This window comes from Psammomys obesus, unplaced genomic scaffold, assembly GCF_907164565.1.
Source record: "Psammomys obesus unplaced genomic scaffold, mPsaObe1.curated_primary_1811, whole genome shotgun sequence".
NCBI classification, from domain to species: domain Eukaryota; kingdom Metazoa; phylum Chordata; class Mammalia; order Rodentia; family Muridae; genus Psammomys; species Psammomys obesus.
This window is the reverse complement of record NW_026596039.1, coordinates 8,031,271-8,050,349: the sequence shown is the minus strand read 5'-3', so window position 1 is coordinate 8,050,349 and position 19,079 is coordinate 8,031,271. Positions and strand designations below refer to the sequence as shown.

Here is a 19,079-nt window from a genome sequence, read left to right as displayed (position 1 = left end):
AAGAGACTCAACGGAACTGCGGGGTTGATAGGTGTGATGGCTCTGAAAAACCGTTGGCAGGCTGAGGGCAGCGTGCCTGGATCTCGGCAGGTTCTGCTTTCCTGTGACGATGCATGAGTGCAACACGCTGCAGCCGGCAATGCCCCAGCCCAGAAGACACAGGGCGATCTAACAAGATCCTGCCCTGGCGGCTTCAGCGCCAGGGTAAGAAAGAACACCTGTATGAATGTAGGGCCCATCATAGGCGTACCACACAGCATTTTCATAATGGTTGCTGTGCTAAATGCCTAAGAGTGTCCGGTTTATTTGTTTATTTCAGTTATTTTATTGGCATAAATACCTTTTGGTGAACACTGCTGGAACAGGATTCCAGGAATCATTCACGGGACCCATCCCCAATATCTGTGACTGAAAATTTGATAGTTTCATCAAACCTGTATTGACTTTCTCAAGAAAATGGTATAAAATATTCCCAGTGAAAATAACATGGATGAGTTGTCAGTGTGGCAAAGAAAACAAAGTTAAGAAGAGTTAAAAGTGTTTTGTGACTCCTCACAATTCTGCTTTTTCTTTCATCCAGCACTTGGGACTGAGCTCAGGACCTTAAACGTAGTAGGCAAGAACTCCACAGCATTTCTACATCCCCTGCCCCTTTTGATCTTTTACTAAGTTGCCCAGGCTGCCCCTGATTTTGTTACCCTTCTGCCCCAGCCTCCAAAGTAGCTACTCTGCACACTGTGGGCTAGCCTTCAGTTTCATTAGTCTTTTTTTTTTTTTTTTAGGAGGGGGAGGTGTGAGTGGGTATTGTGGATATAAACATATTTGTTTTAATCCCAGGTGTGGATGTGGGACTGATTCAGATAGTCCACAGCAGCGAACTATTTGCCTCATGAGGGCTCTGAGAGGAACTCTTCGCCAGCTGCCAATGAGTACCCTAGAGAGGAAATAAATGCCAGAGCCCACAGTGTAGGGAAGCTCGGAGAAAGAACCCTGCTGCTTTCCCCCTGTGGCTTCTGATTGCTGCTGTTACAGTTGAGACAAGAAGTTGGAGGACTCCACCCTAACCAGCAGGAAGCAGCTAAGAGAACTGTGCCCCCTCTCCCACCAACTCTCTCTTTCTCCCACCTGGTGTTGGGAGGGATTGGAGTAGGGAAAAAAAAGAGATGTAAGAAATGTAAATAAAAGTTTTTTAAAAGTATGCCATCGGTGGGGGTGGGAGGTATTGGGTTTTTCGAGACAGGGTTTCTCTGTGTAGCCCTAGCTGTCCTGGAACTCACTTTGTGGACCAGGCTGGCCTCAAACTCACAGAAATCGACCTGCCTCCCAAGTGGTGGGATTAAATGTGTGCACCACCATGCCCAAGTATTAGCCTTCTTTGTAGATGATAAGTCTGGAGAAGTACAGGAACTCACTCATCTTCATACTGCCAGATTCTGATTTTTGCTAGCAGAGGCCAACCAAGTTTTGTGAAAGAGATTATCCAGTTTAGTCTTTGTTGTTTCAAGACAGGGTTTCTCTTTGTAGCCTTGGCTGTCCTGGAACCTGCTCTGTAGACCAGACTAACCTCAAACTCAGATCCACTTGCCTCTGCTGGAATGAAAGGTATGTGACACCATGCTTCCCCAACTAGACTTTAAGCTGCATGAAAACAAATTCCACACAGGTGTGCCTGGCTCAGAGCAGACAAGCATAGTCTGTTGGAATGAATGAAATGCGACCTCTGACTGCCCAGTGACAGTAGCCACCTAAAGTTTTTTTTTTTTAACCAATTTTTTTTTTTTTTTTTTTTTTTTTTGAAGATGGAATTTCATTACATGGCCCAAGCTACCCTGAGTCACCTGAGTGCTGGGATTATAGGCATAACCTCCCATGCCCAGTTCAGGCCAAAGGTGCTAACAACATGATACTCAGGTAAGGACACAAACGCAGAGGCAGGTTTTGTTTAAAATCCATCACTTTAATGTAAGCTTCTTCACCTAGGCTCACTAAGCCCCTCAGATGTTCTTTCCTGCTGCAACTTGGTATTTCACTCTCTCAAACTTCAGAGGTCCAGCACTGGAGGGCAGGGAGCTCACAGGCAAAAGGTGACGGCAGACCACACAGTGTTTCTGAGGTTCTTCTCACACTGACTTAAAACCTCCAAAAGAAGGTCAAGGAGCACAGTAGGCCTGCAGCTGCATCGCCAGCTGCTCACCTCACGTGCTTAGATTTCTAGCTCAAGCGGTTTCTTCCTCACCATGGGCAAGGACTTGGATGCGCATTGTTTTCCAATAGTAATAAATAACCCTGCGGTGTGAGTGGCACTGGAGCTCGCCTGTGAGCTGCCCACTGCTACCGCTGTGGGGCTGGGCCTGCTTCATAGCCCTCTGTCTTCATGTCATTGAGACCAAGCTCCTCATTTTGGTCAAAGGTGCGCTTGTACCGCTCTACCTGCATCTCCGGATCATCTTCAGGGGCATACACATTCTGCAAGGCCAAGGGCACACAATCAGTGCCTGTGCAACCCACTATTCTCCTCCCACAGGTGATACTAACTCTCAAGTTTCTAAGAATTCCACAGGATTTGTAGGCCCTCTAAGTGCCCATGACTACATAGTCTGTGAGTGTGTGTGTGTGTGTGTATGTATGTGTGTATATGCATAGAGTGCCCATGACTACATAGTCTGCAAGTGTGTGTGTGTATGTGTGTATATGCATATGTGTACACATTAGTATCAAACCCAAGACCCTATACATGGTATACAACTGTTTAATCAATTACTTGCATCCTCAGTTTTACACATTTTTATATATGGGCCTTCTTATAAAAACTGTAGCCAAAGCTGGTGATTGCTTATAATCCCAGCACTCTGGAATCTGAGGCAGGAAGAGTAAAAGTTTAAAGCCAGGCTACATAACAAAGTCTCGTCTCAAAAAAAATAAAAAGAGGGTGGAGGAAAAAGAGAGAGCGAGTACAGCAATGGTCTTAATCATGTAAATAACTTGGGCCAGTTTGCCAGACCCACTGGTATTCAGTAATGCTAAAGTAAGGATGGGGCCCCGGGTTCAAACCCAACACCACAATCAAAAACAATATACTGCTGCAGTTATATCAACTCCCAATCAGCTTAACACCTCTCAGCCTTCCTGTCCTACCGCTACACAGGTCTCTCTTGCTCCTTACTTCACAGAGATGCAGACCAGAAAGCTGAGGATAAACAAGAGCAAGACACCAGACACAGGGAGAAAAGATCTTACTCTCTTATTTATTCGCTTTTGAACGTAGGGCTTTGCACATGCTAGCCAGGTAGGCACTTACTCTGGGCTCTTTTATTCACTTTTTTTTTTTCTTTAATCTTGAGACAGAGTCTCACTAAATTGCCTGGTCTTGAACTTGCGATCCTCATGGCTTCCCAAGTACCTGAGATTGCAGACCTGCATTAGGTCTGTCCTATTTACCTTTGGTTTCACACACTAGTAATCCCCTCTACCCCCACCTTTCCCTTTCCTCCTTATTTTCCAAAGTCCCAGTCGAAGACTTAGAAGCCAAGCTATCATACAAATTCTATAAAGATCAGAAAATGCATCTCCACAGAACAATCAGAAAGGCCTACCATACCTGCAAGTAGCTGTTTCCTGCTGGATCATTCATGATAAAGTGGGCCTTCATCTTGCCCTCAATGATCTACAAGAGAGAGGACACAGCAGGTAACTCTTACAAAGATCCTGGAAGGAAGACCCTATTACTGCCAGAAAAGAGCCAATCCAGTTTATAAGGTGTAGTTCCCAAAAGCTTAAATACGGACGTTAGGATTACAAAAAGGCCCATGTCCTCTTACCTGGTCCAACTTCTGGCTAAAATCCTGCAGTTTCTCTGACTGATCAGGATTTGAGCTATCACCCAGTGTGAATGGGTTCTTGGTTACCTGCAGCACAGGACAGCTGAATTACTACCTGGCCAAACTACGCTTTCTCTTTCTCAGTCCAACTGCTAACAGAAGTTGTATGTCACACTCTGCACTCACCAGTTCTCGGATATCTTTCAGCAGCCCTTCTAGAGTGGTGAACTTGCCCCCAAGGACAGCCATTCCCAGTTCAAACTCCAGCTCTGGGATTTCCACACTACAGGTCTCAGACTATAAGATAATAGGTCAAATTAAGGTTCAAATAGCTTCATACAAGAGTCCTTGTCTAGTATTACAGAGGCCCCAGGTTTGACCCATAACACCAAACAGATGGACAGACATACAGAGAGACAAACTGAATTAAATCTGGAACAAAAAAAGCAAATCCGAACAGTTTGAGGACAAAGTCAGAATACTAGTTTCCTCTGAATATCTGGCTAAATGCCAGGAATCAGAACAGGAAAATAGCATACTAAACTGGAACTGAGTCACAGCTGCAAGCTATCAGCTACCTTGTCATTAGGGCCACAGAAGAGCCCATTATAGTCAATGGAAACTAAAAAGCAGCCACACCATGGCTCAGAAAAATTATGAGCCACCTTCTGAGTCTATAGTTCCAACCATGGGGAAAAAACCCTACTCGGGGCCACTCAAGGCCAGGGGAGTTACAGGGTTCCTTGCAATCTGAAACACTAAAATGCTAACTTCCTCTAGAGAGAAGCAGCTGTCTGGGCACAGCTCTCCCCTAAGCAGGCTGTTACCTTGAGAAGGTCTCGGGTCATGTCTGAGGGATCTGTGATTCGGAGGGTAATCCTAGTACCCAAGGGCTCCACCGCTCCTCCGGACTTGACCTGTAGAGATGATGATCAGGAGCAGCACCAGGGAAGACCCCAAGCTTCACTTGGTGCCAGACCTCAGCTTTATGTAGGCTTCCACTAACAACCTGCACTGGTAACCTTCTAATACAGCAAGGGCAGCAGTGACCAAAACAAAAAACACCAAGAGTCCATAGGAATGCTGTCCCCAGCCCTGGTAGCATGCCAAAATTAGCCTGAAACCCTGAATGCACCTTAAAAAATAAAAATAAAAAACAACACAACAACAACAAAAAAAAAAAAAAAAACCCTGACTATTGAGTGTTCAAAGAGACAAGCATTTCAGTCATCAATGCATTCACTGTAGTCTAAGAATTCAATCAGGGCTAGGATGTAGCTCACTAACAGTGAACTTGCTTAGTATGTATGAGACCCAGGTTTACTGTCTATTGTTTCTCCCACCAAAAGTAACTTTAAACAGCTTATGGGCAATACACTTGGGGAAGGAGGGCTTAAAACCTCCACAGTAGCCATCAAATTCCAGACAGCTCTCTTAAGTTCTTAAGAGTTGCAATCTGCCCAACTTCCAGCCCTCTGAGTAGTCAGCCGGCTTTTCATCCATCTTGCAATCTTCCAACTTTTCCTCTCTAGGCTAATTCTCAACTCCTTCAACAGTTCCTCCCCCACACTAAGCCCCCAAAGGACCAAATTACAGCCACACCCATCCTGAAGTAGATCTAGAAAGCAGGCATCTTCTTCCCCAGCAATGGAGCCCACCCACCTCATTAGTACGATGCCCACAATTCTCGCAGTTGGTAGCCATGATGATAACCTCTTTAAAGTGGGGGATTTCTGGAAGATGGAGTTAAAGAAGTCTGCTTCCTGGAGCACAAGACCCCTCCCTCCTCTAGGAAAAAGAAAAGCCAACCCCCACACAAAGGGACTGCAAGTAAACACATCATGAGACAACCTAACTCCAGATTCTGTGTTCATAAACATTTGAAGACCTGGCCACACACAGAAGCCAAGGTATGAAGTACATCAAAGGTTCATCCTCATCACCGAGGTTAAAGCACTGGCGTTCCATGAAGGGAAGGCCCCCATCTTTAATATAATGTTCATGCCTGGGTCAGCTGAAGAGCAACCCAACTGCCTGATGAAAGATACGGACAAGCTTCATGTTGGTCTGGGCTGGGGCGTTGCACTCTGGACAGTTTGTGTTGAATTGGAGCACCTGGAACACAATATGGGGGCACAGACTAAGTATTCCCTCCCATTGAAACTGACCCATTCAAGCTGGAACACTGGTGGTCACCCATGTTAGGTGTGACAGTGAGACACTGGATGCCGTCAGTCTCAAGCCACAGCCCTGCTATGTCCTCAAAGAAAGCAGACGCCACTCACTTCATTTCTAAGGTCTTCCTCTTCCGACTTCTCTTCTGGTGCTTCTGCCTAAAAAAACAGAGGCACAAACCACAAGCTGGCAGGTGGACCTCAGCCTCCCCAATACCCTGGCCTGCTTAGAGAGGCAGACAATGCCTTTGTTCCATAAGGTGCCAACACACGGAACAGAGAGAGAAGCCAAAGCAAATCCCCAATCAAGGGAAGGACAGGGCTCAAGACTGGGTTCCTGTGATGCCACCGAAAACCCTAGTGTGAGTTTGATGAGCAGCTGCAATAGGGTGCACTAGGTCGTGGTGGCAGCAACAGCAAAGTAAATCTTTAGTGACTTCAAGCAGCCCAGAACACAGGACAATCCCAGCACGTGTCCCTGACTCCTACAGTGCACTCACTTGGAGACCCAGCATCTCAGCTTGCTGTGGGGTCCGGCTGTAGTGTGTGATCACCAAGGCATCATCTTTCTGGGGAGCATGTGGGTTTTCTACAAAGCTGTTTCCCGAGGGATCGTCAATGATCTAAAAGGTAAGTGAGGAGAGAGTGAAAGAACAAATCATATATAGTGATTATATGATCATCTCCATCCATCTCTAGACCACAGTACAAAGATCCTACTCAGTTTTTTGTATTTTGAGACTGGGTTTAAATGTAGCCCAGCCTGGCCTACAACTTGCTGTAGAAGAATTGTAATCAGAACATAGCTGCTCTGGCAAGGGATCACATCCAAAGACCTTCTAGGTTTGGCTAGAATACAAACATGCCTTTAATCCAGGAGACGGAGGCAAGTAGAGCTGCTTGCCTGTCAAGGCCAACCTGTTAAAGAGCAAGTTTCAGGTAAAGAAAAGCTTAGGTCCAGGCACAACAGTACATGCCTTTAATCCCAAACATGGAAGGTAAAGTTAGTTTGTAGAAGGAAGCACTCATGTTTGAAAGTGATGTCTAACTGAGTGGCAGAAAAAGTAGTAAATCAGAGAAAGACTTGATAGAATACGCCCAATTCTCATTAGAAGAGAGAGGAAAAGGAAGCTATTTATGGCATTAAGAGAAGGTAGTTTTACTGGGACAGTAATAGAAAGGCAGATTGCTGAAACAGAACTCAAGTGAAAACCAAATGAGAAGGAAAATGAGGAGCAAAGACATTAGAGCAGATTGAATAAGTCAGCTGGGAGAGGACTTTGAGCCAGAACCACTGAGTTGAACTAGCCAGCGCAGAACTCAGTAAGAACAAAAAAGGGTGAGTTTATTAAGCAGTAAGTCGCAGAGGCTGAAAACATTCTAGGCCTAGGTTACATTGTATGGAGGCTGGAGGTTTAAAGGACTAGGCCTAGGTTAGAAAAAGGCAGTAAGCCTCCCAGACTACTGAAACAGGCGAATAAAAGTTCTTTTTAGAACTTGCTATATAGGTCAAGGATGACCCCAAACTCTTGATCTTCTTGCCTTCACTTTCCAAGTTCTGGGTTCCAGGCATCAGTTAATCTCAATGGTCTCTCCCCTCCCTCCTTACATTGAAAGCAGCTGCAGCCGTTCAGTACCTACCAGCGTGAAAGGGGAAGCCGTCTGCTTTAGGTCCTTCAGTTTGCCAATGAACTCATCAATTCTTTCAGCTATGGCACCCTCCATGGCCTACCACAAACAGAATGAGAACACCAGATTTGGTAGTCTGACCGGACCTCCTGCTCCAACCCTCTCACGCCTATATCACTTCCATCAGATCACCAACATCAATCATACAGTTGGAGCTCAGGGACCTAAACTTCACAGTGAGATACAGCAGGCAAATCTGAAGTTTATGAATGATGCTGGGTAGGAAGCATCATTTTATTTTCTCAATCATTCTACCACTTAGCTATAATCCCAGTTCCATGGGGATCCATTGCTTTTGGCCTATAAAGGTATCTGTCATCACATACACATACTCATACACAGGCACATAACATATAATTAAAAATAAATTCCTTTAAAAATTCAAAATTCTGTTATGCCTCTCTAGCCAGTTAGGGCAATGATGAGTATATGTACCATTACATTATTTCTATAGTAATAAGTATAGATATAAAAGAATACCCAGGAAGTTGTTGATAACCCAAGGTAAGGTTAGACTGTCTAAGATGAAGCCTGAGCACACACTGGGTACAGAACATGGAGAAACAGTACCTTTATGTGCTCTGTCAAAAACGTCAACATTTGGCCAGACACAGTTCAGCCACATGCAAATCTGACTTCGTTTTGACACAAACAATTTGATAAAAATCCCTGCTCACCCGCCGTGTGGGTTGGTCCTGTTCCAGGCCAGAGATCGCGCGGCTGATCAGTCCTTCAACAGTGGTCAGAGCTTGTGAAGGAAACACAACATAAGTGAATGCTAGTTTGCTATCACACATCTGCACGATCCTCAGCGCTTTACCTGAATTCTGCGGGCCTTGCTTTCTTCACCTGAAAAGTTCTCAAATAAGCACATCTCGGTCTGTCTCACTGGGACTCTCAAGCGATTTTTTACCATAACCTTCTACTCACATTAAAGAATGAGAATCCACTAAGATTACATGGCCAAACACAAGCCACTAGGTGTGACCTGGCACCAGGCTTTGCAAGAAAATAGATTAACATTTCAGCAACGTGTGAACAGCTCACATACCTGATCTTAAAACTCACCTCCCTTCTGGCTGAAAGCTGGAATCTCAAAATCCAGCTCCGGGATCCTTGTGGTGGCCGAGTCTGTTTTCACCACTTCTCTGTTCAAGTCCTGGACAGAAAGGAAAACATTCTAGCAAAAGAGGCAGCAAGATGGCTTCTCCTTGGAAAATAACCGCACCATCTTTTTAGATGCCAGTCCAGATGTTTCTTCTTCCTGCCTTCCATTCAGAAGAGTCCAAATACTTCAGCATAGTACATACGGTGTGAACCAGACGATCCAGGTGAGACTACTACCCGTAAAGCCCTGCTCGCTCAAGCCATCGCTCTCACTAAATTCGTAAAGTACACTCAAAGCAGCTGGGCAGAGGCCAACACCACTAATACCACTGACAAAGAAAGGCACTAAACACTTGACCATAGACCCGATGAAGGCCCGGTGGCCCGGACCTGAGCTGTTGACTCTGTCCTCCACTGTTCTCTGAAACCGTGGGGTACCTTCTCTGAGATACGCTCACCTCTTGGCCCCTAACAGTCAAGGTGTAGCGCACTCCTTGGTCCTGGATCCTGCCTGCTGATTGGATCTCAGTGTTGTTCCAGCCACAGTGCTCGCAAGAAAAGGAGCTCACGATTATTTCTCTAAAGAAGGGGATCTTGGTGAGCAGAAGTCGCGTCGTGCCCTAAGGAAGCAGAAGCAGCGACGGGAAGAAGGACTTTAACGCGTCTGCACTCTGTACTTCAGAGCTGCCTCTGGGTGCCCGCCTAGATGGTCTCCCCCGCCCCAGACTCACGTTCCGGTAACAGTTCATGCACAGCGACTCGATCTCGGTGGGCTGCTGCTCCTCATCCTCGGCGCTGAGGGGCCGGAACAAAGGTCCGGTAGCTGGCGACCCAGTCGCAGCGGGCGAGGGCCCGACGGCAGCCCCCGGGGGCCCCGGCTGCACAGCCCCGCTAGCCGACATCACCCCACGCGCTGCCCGGCGGCAGCTTCCGGCTTCCGCTGCTCCCACGGCCTCACTTCCTTTAGCCACTGTTCCCGCCCCTTCTTAAAGAGGCCGCAGACTGTGTGTCTTTTGGGTAGTCTCTGACTTCCGGTTCCTAGCCTGCACTTCCGTAGCCAGCCAAGACTGTCCTGCAACTAGGATCCAAGCCAGTGCTTGGCTCCCTGGTTGTGGCTCCGCCATACGGGGAGACTAACTGTTGGTCCCTAAGTCTGTGTAAAATGCCCGAGGACAAGGGGACCGGCTTGCCTCCGAATCCCTTAGGCGGTTTCCTCCAAACTGTTCTTTCTTAATGACGAGCCAGACTTTGCCTGCGTTCCCTCTCCTGATAGCTCAGCTTCTCTCCTCCTTCCCTTTCTGCTCTCCAGTTTCCCGTTTCTATCCTTTCAGCAGCGCCCCTAATTCTAACCTTAAATACAGCCTTTATTTTTACTGCCTGTCATCCCCACCGCATTCACTTTTTTATCTCCCCCTATTTCCTAACAAAACACCATGCTTTATCGGTTTCTTTGAAGTTTTCTTTCTAGCGCTTCCTCTCCACGTCTTGGACCACAACATAGTTCCTTGGCTGAAAATGGCTACATCTATGATATCAGGGATGACAAGTGTGTGGTCACACGGAGCTCAGCTTCATATAGGGTCTGTGGTGGGGAGGGTCAAGAATCGTGCGCAGAGCAGACTGTAGCAGGCTGAGCTGGGAAGAAAAGGTGCTGGGTGGAGCAGAGATGTATATAGTGAAGGGTTTTGCTTTCCTTTTTGCCCACCTCATCCAGTCTTACTGGTCCCAGGTGATCTCTGATACTGAGTGTGTATACAAAAGAGGAAAGTTACGAGCTTTTAGGTCTCCAGGCATGGTGATTTATGCTGTTAATCCCAGCACTTAGGAGGCAGAGGCAGACTAACCTGATCTACATAGTGTGTTCTGGGCCAGCAAAGGCTACATAAGTGAGACCTGGGGAGGGAGAGAGAGAGAGAGAGAGAGAGAGAGAGAGAGAGAGAGAGAGTTGATGGGTCCCAAGAAGAGAATCAAGAAGGCATGAGGAGTCTGGAACACCAGGATTGAGAGGGTCCCTCGGGGATTTCAGGTAACTAGTGGACAGCAGGAATTCCATGCACACTGTCCTATGATGAGTAGACTATGGAACAAGACAGGTGCAGAGCTAGGGTCTGCAAACCAGCCTCCCCACCCGCCAAGTGTGACAGCAATTGTCTAGCCAGGCAAAACCCACCTAGAGCGGACCCCTCTGACAGACCATGAATGGAAAAGAAACAATGAAAAAGAGCAAGCAAGGGGTAAGAGTGGATGGTGGCTGTGTCCTGGAGGGCAGTGGGAAAGCAGTTGATCTCAGACATGGCCCAATGAGAGTCACAGCAGGCCAACAAATTTCCATTATGGGCATCTATTTCATTTCAACCAAAAGTCAGTTTCACCCCGAGAGTCAGGAGGTGAGGACCGAAGATGAGGAGGACACACAGTTTGCTCCCTACAGGGTTTTAGAAGCCCTCACAGTGTAGACAGCTCAGTTCCTTATTTGGGTTCAGAGTTATCTAAGGAAATAGGGGCTCTGCCCCCTTCCATCTCTGACCCACCAGCAGCACGACTGGTAGGGATGCACACACACCATGCGCTCTGCATCACATTCTCCTCCTGCTCTCTTCCAACAAAAACGCACAGCAGCCCTGGGGAAGCACGTGAGCTCTGCAGATCCGCTGTAACAGTGACCATCGGGCAGGGAAGAAGTAACAGGAGCCAAAATCCAGGGTGAATCACCACAGGCTTCCAGCACCGTGGTGGCTTGCAGACAGTCCCTCTCCCCCACACCCCCACCCACTATCTCCCCACTCCCTTCACATGGAATGTTGAAACAGATGAGCACCAGAAGCTGGAGTCCCAAAACCTAGTGAGTGTAAAGCAAGTGAGTGGGGAAACTGAGGAGTCTGAATAGGCTGAGCCAGCAGTCCCTTTGGTGGCCTCACATATACTGTGCAGGACCCTTCACCCTCTCTGCCCAATAGGCAGGGATTCCCACAGTGAGCTGAGGAGTGAACCTGAGTGACCCTCAGGGCTCCCTCAGATGACTATGGCCTTGGTCGTGGAGGCTGTAGGCGATGTCTTCCCACAGATCATCCAGCCGGCTCTGCAGTCTGCTCAGGGCCTTATTACTGTCCGAGTGTCCCAACTCCGGAGCAAAGGCACTGTGGCTAGGCGGGGGTGGTGCTAGCTGTTGCTGGATTTCCTCTGTCTCCTGATCAATGGCCTGAGTGAATGCAGCGATCTGCAGGAAGGTGTCATGCCGAAAAGCCTGGAGTCTTTGGCGTACCTCCTCCGAGAGAGCCTGAGGGTCCGGGGAGTCCCTGTCCTCTGCCCCATCTGCGCTGACGCGGATGAAGGCACTGAGCTCCTCGCGCAGCTGGTCCAGGTTGCGTTGGATGCTGGTGTGCAGGTCCTTTGCCTTACGCGTGAGTTTGTGGGACAGGTTCTGCACGCAGCGACTGAGTCGCGCGGGGCTGGCAGCTGCGTGAGGAGCGACACTGCGGTGCAGCTCCTGCACGTGCTGCCCAATGCCGGTCACCAAGCGTTCTGCGTAAGGGTGGAAGAGCTCTTTGACCCGGTCTGTGTGGTTCAGCACCCGTCTTTGCATTTCCTGCAGCAGGCTCAGCGCCTCATCCACGCCCCCCAGCAGCTGGGCCTTGGTGTCTTCTCCCACTGTGCGTAGCCGCTCTTGCAGCTCCTGCACGCTCAGGCCCACCTGCTCCATCAGCTCGGCCGTGTAGGGCTTCAGCTGCTGCTTCAGGCCCTCCAAGTTCCAGCCTACCAGCTGGTGCTTCGCAGCCATGTAGGGCTCCAGGCGGGCGCTCACCTCCCCCAGCTCCTGCTGCAGCTGCTTCCGAATGCTTTCTGGATCCTGTGCCAGGCGGGGAGGCTCCTTTCCTGACCCGCTCAAGGGACCCAACTTTTCTAGGAGATTGTTCGTGTTGTAGAGGTCTTGCTCAAAGCTATCCTTTAGGCTCCTGGAGAAGGAAAAAGAACCAGGCCATTAGACGGCTAGCCCCGAACATCTCCCTTGCCCCGAAGCTCTGGGACACCAATACTCTACAGAAACCTAGACAGGAGGGGTGACGCCAGAGCCAGGGTCTTTAGACCTGACCCCAGCCAACCACATCCTCACATCCAGAGTACAAAATGGCATTGTGTGGGCAGTTCAGCCCTACACCACCATCCAAGAAGGTGTCACACACATGCCAAGATTCACACCATGCCTGCTAATTTCAGGTGCCATACCTCAGTGGAAAAGGGAGCAGCAGGGTAGGAGAGACTTGGGCAGAGGGTGACCAAGATGACTGGGGTGTGTTTGGCAGTGCATGCATGACTGGCTCCCTCAGCTTCCATGTTAACCACAGAGCTGAAGAATTATCCCACATCAGGGCTGTCTCACACCCTCAAGGCACCCTCGCCCAGGCCACTCACTCCCGTGCCAGCTTCTGCTGCTGGCCCATCAAGCCTTTGCCCCGGCTGCTCTGGCTGAAGTAGTCCCAGAAACTCTTCCGTGCCTGAGTGGTCGCAAACACTACAGAAAAAGATGAGACAACAATTAAGGGCCAGGCTCCTCAATCCAACCTCCATCTCAAGCCCGTGCTGGAGTCGGATGGAAGACCCACCTGAGAGAAGGGCAAGGGCCCAAGTGATGACCGCAGCCATGCTTTCCACGATGCACCCTGAGAAGAGAGGTGGGCAGAGGCTTGATCAGGAGGAGAGGCAAAGGAACAGACTGGATCTAGGAGGCCTGCTCTAGGGGCTGCCGGTCCCAAATCCTGATAACCCTTCCCCACTGTGTAGGTAACATCATGTTGAAGGCTCCGGAGAACTTAACTAGGTACTTATGGAGTGGGGGTGAGCCTGGAGCTGGGGGGGAAGAGCTATCTTTCTCAGACAGGAGGAGTGGATTGTTCCTTACCTCAGTCACAAAGTGGAGAGCCTGGAACTCAGGCTGCACTACAGAGATTACCCATCCACCTCCATGCAGTCTAACTCCCTTGCTTGTCTGTCTTCCGACCTCCAACCCCAGTTTTTGGGTAAGAAGCTGGCATACATAACATGGCAAGCACCCTGTTAGCCACATCTGCAGCTCTCTCCTACAGTTGCAGCCACCCCTCCCCCTACCTGTGTCCTGAAGGCTCACCTGCTCAGTTCTGGCCACAGAGAGCAGACATTCGGCTTTTATACTCCAGGAGCCTGGTACTCTTGAAAACAGTTGCTCTGAGCAAACACCACGTGGAGGGTCAAAGAAGGATGACCCCAGCTGGCTACTAGCCTTCCTTTTTTCTCTTCTCCTGGTGCTGTGGGGGTCAATAGGCTCCCCAGCCTCAGGAGGCTGCCCTGGTTGAAAAGTGGCCTCCTGAGCCCTTGCTAAGAGTTGGCAGAGCTCACCTCCCAAATCCTGTGACCTCCAACCACCCCACTTACTTGCTGACTGGCTTGCCAACAGGCACCACTTGTTTGTCTGCTGAAGGCCCTGCTCTTACTCAACTCCCCAGCACGCTCTGCACTAGCCAGTCAGTCAGAGGAACTGTGTCCAGGATCAGCTAGACCTGGGCTGGCCTTACCTGCTCCACTATGGTCACTGTGACAGACTGCGAAGAGCCAGCATTTGCAGGGTTACAGGCCCTCCTGTCTCTCCATTTGAGAAATGATCCTGAATTGAGCTGGAGAAACAGGTCCAGCTGAAGATGGGTGGGTAGGCTGCATGTGGGTCAGGAACTCCGGGTGTCAGGGGTTAGTCCCCTCAGGCCTCTTCCCCCACAGGGAAGGCTGGGCTCCACCCTGCTCTTCTGAGGAGGGGAAGCCTGGAAGCCTAGAGTTTTCTCTTACGACAAGCTTGCTCCATGTGCTTGCACATACGTACCTGAGTGCTTCATCTTTACTCCTAAATGCTCCCAATCTTCCATTAGTCCCCTTGCCAACACTGTCACAGTTGCTTCTCTGCTTGCTTGAGTTCAGAGCCTTCTGCAGCCACAGTTCCGCTTCTTCGTCCACCCTTCACTGTGACCTAATTCAGCCTTTCTCTCCACACAAAACCTTGGCCATTCCATGAGCCACTTACCTCTCAGGCCATCCATATGCTGGGCATGGGGATGTATGCCTATAATGACAGCACTGGGAAGGCTGAGGCAGGAGGGTTATAAGTTTGAGGCCAGCCTGGGCCACAGCACAAGGCCCTATCTCAAAAAGCAAATTTAAAAAAAGAAAAAGAAGTGGCAGAAATTACCACCCAGCCCCAGCCCTCGAGTCATTAAAGAGGATGTAAGTCAGTTGACAGAGTACTTACCTAGCATACACAATGCCCAGATACTGATCACCAGCCCTGCATTAAACAGTATGGTGGCACATGCCTGGATCCTGAGACAGGGAAATTGCAGAAACATGAGGGGGACAAGAACTCATTCTAGAATCTGAATGGAGCCTCTCACATAAGCAAAAATACCTACACAATTACCATTTGCTATCTGTTAAGTTCCAAACCCCAGACAAATGGCTGAGGTGCCTAGTTAACCTGTCAAAGTGGATATGGCTGCCAACTCTCCCTGAATCCCTCAGTTCAGACCTGTTACAATGCCCCCCCCCTGGCTGGCATACCCTGCTCCCTACCCTAAACTTTTCCAGCCCAGGGACCTGGGCTACTCTTCCCTATATAACCCAGCCATTGTGGTTACCTGTGCTCTCTTTGTGCCTTTGGGCCTCCTGGCTGCTACAACTGGTTCTCCTTTCTCTCCTCTCCCTTCCCCTCCCTGCTCTTCCCACATGGCCCACCTCAGTCTGGTCCTGTCCACTCTGGAGTCTCCCAGATGTCTTTGTTTCTGGCTCTGCTCTCCCACTTAATTATAATAAGCTTTCTCCTCCACCATACCTAGGCATAGTCATGTTTCCTTTCCTTTTTCTTCTTAATTCTTTTTTCATTCACTATAAAGGCTGCTGACATAGCTGCTATTTTCTATTTCTTTCATATATTGATGCTTTATGTTAAGCTAGACCTGGGTATAAAGTCTCAAGCAGGCCCTCATTGCTCTCCACAGAAACGGCCTGAAAGTATCAAACAGCACTGTGGACAATAAAGTACCTACTTTTCTGTACCTCCATGGACCAGGCTTTTTAATCGATTGTAATACTATCAGGTACCCTTTGGAACTACCCATTGATAAAATAGTAACCCCAAATCTCATCGAAGTCCTATGTGTGGTTACTATAAAAACAGTGAGCTATGTGTCTCCCTTGAGGAGCCCACCCCTGAACACAGCTTACATTTTTCTGAACCCTGCTCTTTCTCCTAATATTCGTGCTTTATCCTATATTATAATGCCTTTTGGTAACTTCCAGTACAGTTCTGATTTACTGTATCATCTTGTCTTGAATTTTTTTTTTCTTTTTAAGAGATTGTTTTTAAATATCTGTGTATATGTGTCTGTGATGGCAGGGCACGGGGGTGGCAGGGCACAGGGGCGAGGGGAGTGCTTCAGGAGGCCAGAAGAAGGTGTGTCATCTCTGCACTGAAGACTTTGTGCTTGAAGCACATGGAGCAGCTTCTGCTTTTCTGGCTGAACATAGACAAATGGGAAAGGTGAATGCGAGCCTTAGTCACGCCTTCTTGTTTGCCAGCACCTCATGACTTCAGTGCTGACATGTTTAGGATAGCTGGAGGTGTGTCTGTGTTTGTTTGTGGTGTGTGTAGATGAAATCAGTTTTTATAACTAAAAGTGATCAAATGTTGGCCATTTCGTGTAGCTCTACCTAGCAAGATATCGTCATATGTAATTTGGCATATCTAATTCACTACAGGATTGTTGTGCAGGGATCAGTATGTATCACAAAGACAGGGTTGCTAAAAATATACATATTGATGATGGGACTACTTTGATGGGGAACTAAAATATTAGACCAAAGTAATGTAGAAAACAGGAAAGGGCAGATCAAAGTGAAAGCATTCTCCAGTCTTGCATTATCCAGGGAGAAGATGGGAATATTGATCATCTCTCACTTTTTACATCAGGCAACATTATTAAAGTTTTAAAGAGAATCCATTAAATGAGGAGAAAGAATAGGAGAACTTTCAAACTAGTAGACGGGGAAACAAGAATAAAGAGCACTGGTTGACCTCCAGGAGAGGATGGAGGATTGATTGCATGCACTCGCCTCCGGCTGTTTCCTGAAAGCCCGATAAACTGTCATTAAAGTGCTCTTTTTAAAAATATACAAGTCCACAAGGAGGATAGAAAAGGAGACAAAAGCAACAATATTTTGGAAACTGTAAAGTCAAATAGTGGTTACTGGGAACACTGGAAGTGATGGATTTTGAAATGAGCAGTCCAGAAAGCCAAGGGATTTCTGGGTTTACCTGTTCAAACTCCTCCCAAAGTTCAGAGGCAGCAGCAACAGATTCTTCTGTAAGCGTGGGTGACAATGGCACTAAAAATGCAGCAACTGGCTCAAGATATGTAGGAGAAACAGTTGCCTCCTTTGACTCTACTTAGTAAGGCCACTGTTCCTCCACTAGGGCAACAGAAAACTAGATGCTTGTTTTTTGGATGTCTCACCTACAGAAGACAAGGTATGTCTGGCTTGGTGGCCATGCCTGTAATCCCAATGCTCAGGAGGCAGATCTTTGAGTTCCAGGACAACCTGGTGTACAGAGTGAATTCCAGGACAGCCAAGGCTACACTGAGAAAACCCTGTCTCGAGAAACACAAAAGAAAAAGAAAATTCCATACTATAGTCAAAAAGCAGTCCTAACCTTTCTCTACTTGTCTCTGATTGTCTTTGAGACAAGGTCTTAATGTGTAGCCCTCACTGGCCTGAAAATCACAGCCCTCTCATCCCAGGCTTCCTAGCTCAAGTTATGTTTAAGGTGTCTCAGGTTGGAATATTATCAGGGAGAGGTGGGGGTCTTCCCATCACACCACACTGGGAGGCACACCATGGCAAGTCCTCCCATTTTGGGGGGGAGGAGCATATTTCATTCAGGTCCACGTTATAGCGACATAATGTATTATGTCACAGCGAGTGATTTTCTGTGTATGTTCTTTCATTCATCTTTGGAGATGTTTAGTTTGGGGTGGATAGCCTAGAAGCGAGATCGTTGGCTCAAGCATGAGTGTTTGATACTGTTTGATATTTCTCACTAAAGGAATTGTTCTGTTTCATATATCTACAAACCCTGCATAAGAATGTTTTTGGTTGTCTGCTTTATTTATGCCTTACCAAAACGTGTGTGACAGTGCCTGGAGTTGTGGCACATACCTGTAATCCCAGTACTAGAGAGGTGAAGGCAGGGGGATCAAGAATTCAGGTCATCCTCAGCTACAAAACCAGTGTGAGGCCTGGGCTATGGGAGACTCTGCCTGGAAACAAACAACAACAACAACAACAAACTGGGCTGGCAGATGCCTCCCCAGGTAAAGGTGCTTCTGCTGAGCCTGACAATCTGGGTTTGATCCCCCAGACCCACATGGTGGAAGGAGAAAACCAACTCCTATGAGTTGTCCCCTGACCTTTTCATGTGCACATGTACACACAAACACACACCACACACACACACACCACATATACACACACACCACACACACACACACACACACACCACACACATACCACATATACACACATACCACACACACACACAAATATTAATGTAACAACAACAACAAAAAAAAAAAAACTAAAACAAAGGCATGCCTGACATCTGACACACGAGAAAAATCTCTCTTTATGCACTTCTTCATTTCTCCCATTATGGGGAAAGCTGGTGTGTTGCATGTGTAATTGTAATGGTTATTTGACTTTTCTGTGACTGTTTTGTTCATACCTTTCCCTTATTTTCTACTGAAAATCTTATTTTTTATATTCACAACACACACAAACACACACACACATATACACAATGATGAGCTGTCTTTTATTAGTGATTGTATCAGTCAGGGTTCTCTAAGGAGCAGAAGGAAATAAATACATGTGTATAGGATTTACTAGGCCGTGTCCATCTTGTCCAACAAAGGCTGTCTACCAATGGGAAGGCCAAGAATTCAACAGCTGTTCGGTCCACGAGGCCGATGCCTCAGCTGGTCTTTAGTATACGTCAGAATCCCAAAGAAGTAGGTTCCACTAATGTCAGTGAAGGAATGGACTTGCCAGCAGCAGCAAGCAGGCAAAGAACAAAAGCTTCCTTCCTCCGTGTCTTTGATGGAAGATGTGGCCCGGACTAAAGGTGGATCTTCCCACTTCAAATGATTTAATTAAGAAAAATCCGGTGTACCCAGATGCTTGGGTTTTAGTTAATCCCAGATGGAGTTAAGAATAGTGA

At 47.8% G+C, this 19,079-nt stretch overlaps 2 protein-coding genes and 1 long non-coding RNA gene across 6 annotated transcripts; 1 reads left to right on the top strand and 2 right to left on the bottom strand.

Moving 5' to 3' along the window:
* Nucleotides 1-3: 3 nt before the first annotated feature.
* LOC129687844 (uncharacterized) lies at nucleotides 4-1,198 on the top strand. Its single transcript, XR_008721816.1, has 2 exons — nucleotides 4-204; nucleotides 838-1,198. It is a non-coding gene; the product is annotated as an uncharacterized LOC129687844 (long non-coding RNA).
* Nucleotides 1,199-1,936: 738 nt separating this feature from the next.
* Zpr1 (ZPR1 zinc finger) lies at nucleotides 1,937-11,026 on the bottom strand. 2 transcript variants are annotated; one of them, XM_055622108.1, is made up of 14 exons: nucleotides 9,520-11,026; nucleotides 9,247-9,408; nucleotides 8,750-8,840; nucleotides 8,359-8,429; nucleotides 7,634-7,720; nucleotides 6,493-6,615; nucleotides 6,104-6,151; nucleotides 5,867-5,933; nucleotides 5,481-5,551; nucleotides 4,646-4,735; nucleotides 4,005-4,115; nucleotides 3,819-3,905; nucleotides 3,599-3,664; nucleotides 1,937-2,466 (listed from the first exon to the last, which is right to left on the bottom strand). In XM_055622108.1, exons 1-14 carry the CDS (start codon nucleotides 9,688-9,690, stop codon nucleotides 2,332-2,334), a joined length of 1,380 nt encoding a protein of 459 aa, XP_055478083.1. In that variant the 5' UTR covers nucleotides 9,691-11,026; the 3' UTR covers nucleotides 1,937-2,331. The 2 variants fall into 2 exon arrangements, with proteins under 2 accessions (XP_055478083.1, XP_055478084.1); XM_055622109.1 differs by lacking the exon at nucleotides 9,247-9,408.
* An 87-nt stretch (nucleotides 11,027-11,113) lies between these two features.
* Nucleotides 11,114-13,904, bottom strand: Apoa5 (apolipoprotein A5). 3 transcript variants are annotated; one of them, XM_055622111.1, is made up of 4 exons: nucleotides 13,686-13,904; nucleotides 13,390-13,446; nucleotides 13,199-13,298; nucleotides 11,114-12,741 (listed from the first exon to the last, which is right to left on the bottom strand). In XM_055622111.1, exons 2-4 carry the CDS (start codon nucleotides 13,427-13,429, stop codon nucleotides 11,790-11,792), a joined length of 1,092 nt encoding a protein of 363 aa, XP_055478086.1. In that variant the 5' UTR covers nucleotides 13,430-13,446; nucleotides 13,686-13,904; the 3' UTR covers nucleotides 11,114-11,789. The 3 variants fall into 3 exon arrangements, with proteins under 3 accessions (XP_055478086.1, XP_055478085.1, XP_055478087.1); XM_055622110.1 differs by having other exon boundaries at nucleotides 13,390-13,904; XM_055622112.1 differs by lacking the exons at nucleotides 13,199-13,298; nucleotides 13,390-13,446; nucleotides 13,686-13,904 and adding an exon at nucleotides 13,013-13,192.
* Nucleotides 13,905-19,079: the final 5,175 nt, after the last annotated feature.

What these genes read in the sequence shown, in the direction of transcription:
- Zpr1 (XM_055622108.1), bottom strand. Translation starts at nt 9,690, where the DNA reads ATGTCGGCTAGCGGGGCTGTGCAGCCGGGGCCCCCGGGGGCTGCCGTC. An exon ending in CTGAGATGCTGGGTCTCCAA is followed by an intron (nt 6,152 to 6,492) that starts GTGAGTGCACTG and finishes CTGTTTTTTTAG; the next exon opens with GCAGAAGCACCAGAAGAGAA. An exon ending in TGACCCGAGACCTTCTCAAG is followed by an intron (nt 4,116 to 4,645) that starts GTAACAGCCTGC and finishes ATTATCTTATAG; the next exon opens with TCTGAGACCTGTAGTGTGGA.
- Apoa5 (XM_055622110.1), bottom strand. Translation starts at nt 13,429, where the DNA reads ATGGCTGCGGTCATCACTTGGGCCCTTGCCCTTCTCTCAG. An exon ending in GGCCCTTGCCCTTCTCTCAG is followed by an intron (nt 13,299 to 13,389) that starts GTGGGTCTTCCA and finishes CTTTTTCTGTAG; the next exon opens with TGTTTGCGACCACTCAGGCA. An exon ending in CAGCAGAAGCTGGCACGGGA is followed by an intron (nt 12,742 to 13,198) that starts GTGAGTGGCCTG and finishes TTCCTTCTCCAG; the next exon opens with GAGCCTAAAGGATAGCTTTG.